The sequence below is a fragment of the Azolla caroliniana genome, unplaced genomic scaffold (genome assembly GCF_043228905.1).
Source record: "Azolla caroliniana isolate FFs.n. ecotype wild unplaced genomic scaffold, voAzoCaro1.0.p SCAF_8, whole genome shotgun sequence".
NCBI lineage: Eukaryota > Viridiplantae > Streptophyta > Polypodiopsida > Salviniales > Salviniaceae > Azolla > Azolla caroliniana.
The window spans coordinates 20,336,089-20,343,230 of record NW_028230443.1 but is presented as its reverse complement, the minus strand read 5'-3'; the positions used below and the strand labels follow the sequence as shown (position 1 = coordinate 20,343,230).

Below are 7,142 nucleotides of genomic sequence, written 5' to 3'. Positions count from 1 at the left end.
CGGCAAGGAGGGCCGGAAGCTGTGGCATGCCGTCGCTCAATGGATAACATTGCTCGTGCCGCCGGTCGAGACCGTTCAGCCAAAGAAGCGGCCAAGAGTATCGGAAGGAAGCACCTCGAAGCCGGCGTCCAAACGACAGCAGCTGCTGGCGTCGAAGGCGACGAAAGGGAAGAAACGGGTCCCAGAACCGGAGGAGGTGTCACCGGTCCGACCCGTCAAGATAACCATACGGAGATCGGGACAGAAGGAACCGAAACCCTTGACGGCACAGAAACATGCCGTGACACAGGAAGAGGAAACGGAGGAGCCAGAAGAGCACCTCCAACGACGGTCAAGAAGTAGGACCGCCGAGACAGGAGGGGAGCGGTCGTACCCGCGAGAGGCAGAAACGCCCCCAACTCAACCTGAGCAAACCACAAGGGAGGAACCGGAACCGGTGCGTAGGGAACCGGTCGTGTCGACTTCTGTAGAAGAAGTCAGTCCAACGGCTCCGGAGACGGCGAGAACCGGAACTCAACAGCCGGCGAGCCCAGCCAGCACACACGGCGGCCAAGGAGTAGAACCAGAACGGCATATGCAGGCACTTAGGCCAGACAATTCCACAGGGAATGAGCCGACCCGACCAGTACAGCAACAAGGCACCAGTAGCATGTGGCTACGGTGGGTAGGCGAGCAAATCGCCGGAGCGGTCGAGTATATAGAGGCGGAAGAGAGAGCGCACCAGGAACGGTTGCTCGTCACAACCGTAGATCTAGAGACGGCCCGGTCCAGAATCCGGAGCCTTGAACAAGACTTGGACAGGGTCACAAGGGAAATGGCTCAATTCGCTTTGACAACACAAGTCCAAGCACCGGTGACTCCGGGCAATGTACAGAATAAAGTGTCAAATCAACCTGTACATAGCAATCAGACCCCGGCAACGGAAACCATTCCGGAAAGAAATGCGGCACAAGCCCAAGAGCTTGCGGACTTAAAGGATGAGCTAGCTGCCCAAGAAGCGCTGAGGAGCCGCGAAAGAGAATTGAAGACGGCAGCGGAGGCAGAACTCAAAAAGACTGCTGAGAATCTACGCCGGGCCGAGGAGAGCTTACGGAAAGGCCACCAAGCGTACGACCGGCTCAAGGAGGAGAAGGAGAAAATGCTGCAAGAGAAGGAGAGGCTCCGGAGGAACGCCGAAACAGAAGTAGAGCGCCTGAAAGAGGAACTCCGGCAGGTAAAGGACCGGGAAGACCGGAACCATCGCCAGATCAACGGCAAGCTCAAACAAAAAACAGAGGAATTTGAGAACTTGCACCGGGAGTATAAACGGTTGCAAACGGAGCACAAGGAACGGACGGATGAGCTCCGGCAAGCAGTTGATCGGACCGCAACCGCATTCGCCAAGGAACAAGCGGAAAACAGAAGACGGTTGGAAGAGGCGGAGAAGGTTCGGACAGAGCTCCTCAGGCAACAACAGGCGGAAAAAGAAAGAGCGGCGGAGGTACTGCAGAGGCTGCAAACGACATATCAAGGGCAGCTGACGCGCTACAGAGAGCAGGCGGAGGATACGGCAAATCTCATCAAGCAGTTGAAGGAGGAGCGACAAGTGGTGGAAAGCAGAGCGCAAATGGGGGCAAGTCGCATCCAGGATATAATGCGGGTCTGGTTGAACCAGACCAAGAGCTTGATTGACAACGGGTCCGTCAAATGGTGGACCAAGTGGGCCACGAACGCGGCGGAACTCCAATTGCTCCGGGCCGACGTAGAGAACCGGCGGAAGGAGGGAGATGATTGCTATATGCTGAATTCCGAAAACTTCACCGGCATAAGAGATGAGCTAGCCGAAGACTTTCAAGCCTTGGCAGAGGACCAACTAGAGCAAGTCCGGCAACTTGTAGCTCAGCTGGACGACGACAGGCTGGAGGCGCAGATCCAGTTTGAAAGCTACGAGAGGTCTCGGATCCGAGGAGAGAAAGAACGAGAACCGGTTACGGTCAACCTCAGTGATGAGGAACCGTTACTGGAAGGAGACCGGACCGGAAGCAGTCAAACGGAGATGCCGGAGTCAGAGAGACAAACGGAGCAGCCGGAGTCAGCGGAACAAACGGAGCAGCAGCAGCAAGCAGAGCAGCCGGAGCAGCCTCAGTCCCAACCGCAACCACAGCAGCAGCAGCAAGCACAGCCGCAAGAACCACAACCGGAAGAACAAGTGGAAATTCTTGAACAAAGTATTTTGGACAATTTGGGTGAACAATGAAGGGGCCGAGCAGGGTTCGACGTACAAGGTACTGTCCCACGGGCGTGCCATGTGTTACCGGCCGGCAAGGAGTCCAAAATACGGAGTGAAGGAATTAATTAAATATGGTTGTAAATGAGCATAGTGTGGACGGACGGACTGGAAACGGTATGTCGTTCCAGATCCGGACGGATCCCGAATAGGTGCGATAGGCACCGTTTTGTACTACGGGCCGGAAACCTATTTAAAGGCCCGGACCCCATTGTAATCGCAGCGGATAATTAATAGAGCTTATGATGTTTATACTTCTGTCTTGATTTCCGTTCTGTAATCACTGTTATATCTTACGCGTGTAATTAACCAAAGCAATCTAATCGTGTAACCTACGTAAGTCGGTGTAATCGTTGAATCTTAATCCTATGCCGTAATCACCCCTTTGGTGAAGTGTCTCCGTGACACCTTGTGTTAGGCCTTGTCCGGCTAAGCGAATAACATGCCCTAGGTCATATTTATACTAATATGACTTTCGGGCTATTTACAAATATAGCCCCAGTGGGCTCTATGGAACATATTTACATATATGTCCCTTGATCCAGTGAGAGGTTCTCACCGGGCCTGCAACATCCAATTCTCACCGGGTCTTCCTTGTTGGGTACTCGTCATCCGGTTCTCACCAGGTCTTCCTTGCCTGGTACTCTACATCCGGTTCTCACCGGGTCTTCCTTGCCGGGTACTCCACATCCGGTTGTCACCGGGTCTTCCGTTGTCGGGTACTCCACATCTGGTTCTCACAGGTTCTCACCGGGTCTTCCGATGCCGGGTACTCCACATCCGGTTCTCACTAGGTCTTCCGATGTCGGGCCTTCGTATCCCATCCGGAGGGACCGAGATCCTAACATGCTATTGGTCGAAGAAAACCATGTTCAATGAAAGACCAACACATTGGAAGAACAAATGCTCTTCTCCGATACGGATGGTGCCCATAGACGAGGTCGAAGTGGAAGAGGTCAATTTGACCTATCCCACGAAGGGAATTCACAATTTCGGCAAGGAAATGGAAGCCATCGAGGAACTTGCACAACAAGGGGGAGCTTCCACGCTGAACAGGGTCGGTGAACGATGCCACCTACGTGCAACTATTGTGGCAAAATCGGCCATCGCGAAGAGGAGTACCGAAAAAGACGAAGCGAGTCAGCTTCAACAAGCCGGAAACTCACAAATTATGCCGCGAACACGGAATACGCGGACTACGGCGAACTCTTCGTGATGAGGCATAGAGCGAAGTCTATGATGGCTTCCGATCCCGCAAACTCCACAAGCACCTCCAACTCCGAAAACGCGTGGGTCGTAGACTCCGGCACCTCGCACCACATGACGTCGCACCAAGAGTGGTTTCGCGACTTGCGAACGCCGGATTGACCCGACTACATAGAGACCGGAGACGACACTCCGCATCCCATTCGGCACATCGGCAATGTCCCATTCGGGAAAGAAGGCGAGCAAACCTGCATTAGGAATGTCTTGCACGTGCCCACAATAACAAAGAATTTGGTCTCGGTCGGCCAAATCGTGGAGCAAGGCATGCAAGTCCGCTTTAACAATGAAGGTTGCTTCATCGAGAAAAACGGCTGACTCATAGCCAAGGGACGGCGAGACAGTCGCTTGTTCATCCTCGACTCGAACGAGGTTAAATCGGCCATGTACGCCAAAGGTCTCAAGACCGAGACAAACATCGAGTTGTGGCACAAGCGAATTGGCCACGTAAACCTCCAACGGCTTCGCGGAATCGGACTTCCGGCCTTCGAATCGAAATGAGTCGACCGAGTGTGCGAAGCATGCCAACTCGGCAAACAATATCGACTCCCATTCCCGAAGGAGAGTTCCGCAAGCAAAGGCCTCCTTGACATAATCCACTCGGACGTATGGGGATCGGCTCAAACGCCGATGCTCGGTGAATGCCGCATCTACGTCACCTTCATCGACGACCACTCGCGCTACACGTGGATATACTCGATGAAGAAGAAGAGCGAAGTGGAGAAAGAAACCGGTCGGCACATTCGATGCCTGAGATCGGACGGACGAAAGGAGTACTTCTCCGACGAGTTCACCTCCTACCTCCAAGGTGAAGGCATTTGTAGAGAATTCTCATGTCGACACACTCCCCCAACAAAATGCAGTCGCAAATACTTGAGGTAGCACGCGCCATGATGCATGAGAAGGACAAGTCCTCCATTGAAGGACAATCCAAGCTCTACCGAGCTAATTGGCCCACAAGAGCCTCCACGCGATGAAAACACGTCCCGGCCAAGTCCGACATCGGACAAAGGCAAAGGTAAGATGCCCTAATACGAAGTCGAGGTCCACCTTGACAACTGTGATTCGGATGATTCGGCTCGCTCACTAGACAGTGAGTTCAGTGTACCCATCATGAGGACACTCGGAGCAAAGAAGGCGCTCACATCGACAAACAAGAATCTCCGCTGCTCATCACGAGCGAAAACTCAAGTCACTCGTTACACCTACAACGAGTATATGGCCCATCACTATACCCTCGTGATGAAGGTAGTGGCCAAAAAAGAGCCCGAGGATCCAAGCCTTCGTCACAGGCTTGAGGGGGAGAATAAGCCGCGAAGAGCCGCGCAATGAAGCCACGAAGATGCGAAGAAAGCCGCGCAACGCCGCGAAGAAAGCCGCAAGCCGCACTGATGCCGACGAAGCCGAAGGAAGCTAAACCGGACGTTAGATGGACAACTCACACTTGAGCTTGAGGGGGCGTGTTAAGATATCAAACTCAACTAGTTTAATCTAGTTAGTCAACACATGTAACTTAGTAGTTACCTAGATCGAATCTAGTTAATGTGTTGACGTTAAGCCTTTAAATAGGACCTTGAACTTAAGTGCGATATTCTAGATCCTCCACTCCTTAGTACATTTAATGTAGGACTTACACATAAGTACCTATGTTCTACCCACACATGTGTACCTTTGCACATGGGTTGTATATATACCTCATTGTGGGTATTTTTGTATGTTGATGACACTTTTCAATATATCCAATCATCCCCCTCTCTTCCTCTCACACACTCTCACGTGCATATCATACTAATCTTCCGCTGCTTAACGTAACCATATAATTAGTCTCTAATTAATCCTAGTTAATTACCTAATTACTTAACAGGGTGAATACATCAAATTTGGCAAGTAATTAAGCTCTCTTACAAAGGATGAATCATGGTCAAAGGAAGACTTCTACCGAATGAGGAAGAAGGCCTACAAGTTCTTCCTCAAAGAAGGACATCTATGGAAATTTCCAAAGAAGAAGAATGGAACTGCACATCGAGTGGTGTGCAAGAAACAAGATGAACAAACACTAATTGTTGAATTTCATGATAGTGTGTGGGCAAGTCATCAAGGTATATGGGCAACATTTGCAAAGGTCAAGGAGAAGTATTGGTCGCTGGGTGTTTACAAAGATGTAGCAAGCTATGTTGAAACATGTGAGCAATGCCAATTATACTCGAATATTCAACATAGGGATGAACTTCATCCGACATATCCATTATCAATGTACTATAAGTGGTTGGTAGACATAGTGGTTATGCCGATGGGATTAGGACAAATGAAGTATCTCATGCTAGCAAGAGAGGATCTCACCAACCAAGTAGAAGGACGGGCACTAAGGAATAAAACAACTTCGGCGGTTTGTAAGTTTCTCCTTGAAGATGTTATTAGTCGATATGGATGTGTTGGCAAAATAGTAGTTGATAGGGGAGAATTAGATGCAAATGAAGCTAAAGAATTCTTTTCAAGAATAGGCGTCAAACTATCGCTCACCATGGCATACAACCCAGATGCAAATGGGAAGATGGAACGAGGACTTAGTCTGATTGTAAAAGCTCTAGCAAAGGCTTGTGACGACAAGATGGGGAATTGGCCACGATTACTACCTTATGCATTGTGGGCTGATAGAACTACACATAACACGACTACAGGATATATGCCGGCCGAACTCATATTAGGGCAAAAACCAATAATTCCTATCGAGCAAAGTGTTGCTTCGTGGACATCTTTGCCATGGCAAGAGGAAATGATTCGGGAAGTCTTGTTAGCCACGAGGATTCAACAACTAGAACGGAGGCCCGAAGAAATCGAGTTGGCAATAGAACGGTTGCGCCAAGCTCGATTGAAGAACAAGGAGAATTTTGATAGAAAGCATCGTCTTCGACAAAGAAAAATTGAAGAAGGAGATTGGGTTCTTGTCTATGATAGTAGTCTCGATAATCAATATAGCACTGCTCGAAAGTTCGCGAAACGATGGTTTGGCCCGTATATGGTCAAGAAAATAGAAAGCAATGCAACCTATTTTTTAGCGGAGTTAGATGCAACTCGATTTCCTTTGCCAATTGCAGAAAAAAGAATCAAGATCTTTAAGAGAAGAGAGGCCCCAAATCATGAGATCGAAGCTCTGGATGATATAGCCTTGAACATCGAGGTTGAAAAAGAGTAATTAAAAGAGGAACCTCACCACAATTGGCAAAATATGTTCACTTAAGGACCTCGAGATGAGAATGCAGTTGAAGAATGAACCACTTGTTGGGAGACAGGTCCCTCCAGATGGGAAGTGAGAAGAACAGTGCTGATGAACAAACTCAGCCTGGGCTGAAACCGGACGAGGAGTACCCGGCTACGGAAGACCCGGTGAGAACCGGACTAGGAGTACCCAGCTACAGAAGACCCGGTGAGAACCAGATGAGGAGTACCCAGCTACGGAAGACCCGGTGAGAACTGGATGAGGAGTACCCGGCAAGAGCCGGATGGTGAAGGCCCGGTGAGAAGTGCTCACCGGATGAAGGGACATATTCGTAAATATGTTTACTGAGAGGCCATTGGGGCTATATTTTTAAATAGCCGAAAAGTCATATTAGTA

General features: G+C 50.0%; 1 protein-coding gene across 1 annotated transcript; it reads left to right on the top strand.

The window, feature by feature from the left end:
• Window positions 1-6,050: 6,050 nt before the first annotated feature.
• Window positions 6,051-6,722, top strand: LOC147861290 (uncharacterized). The gene has a single exon (XM_087323363.1). It carries the CDS (start codon window positions 6,051-6,053, stop codon window positions 6,720-6,722), a length of 672 nt encoding a protein of 223 aa, XP_087179489.1.
• The last annotated feature ends 420 nt before the right edge of the window (window positions 6,723-7,142 follow it).

Bases quoted from the DNA above. Each gene is read 5' to 3' on its own strand.
- LOC147861290 (XM_087323363.1), top strand. From the start codon at position 6,051: ATGGCATACAACCCAGATGCAAATGGGAAGATGGAACGAGGACTTAGT.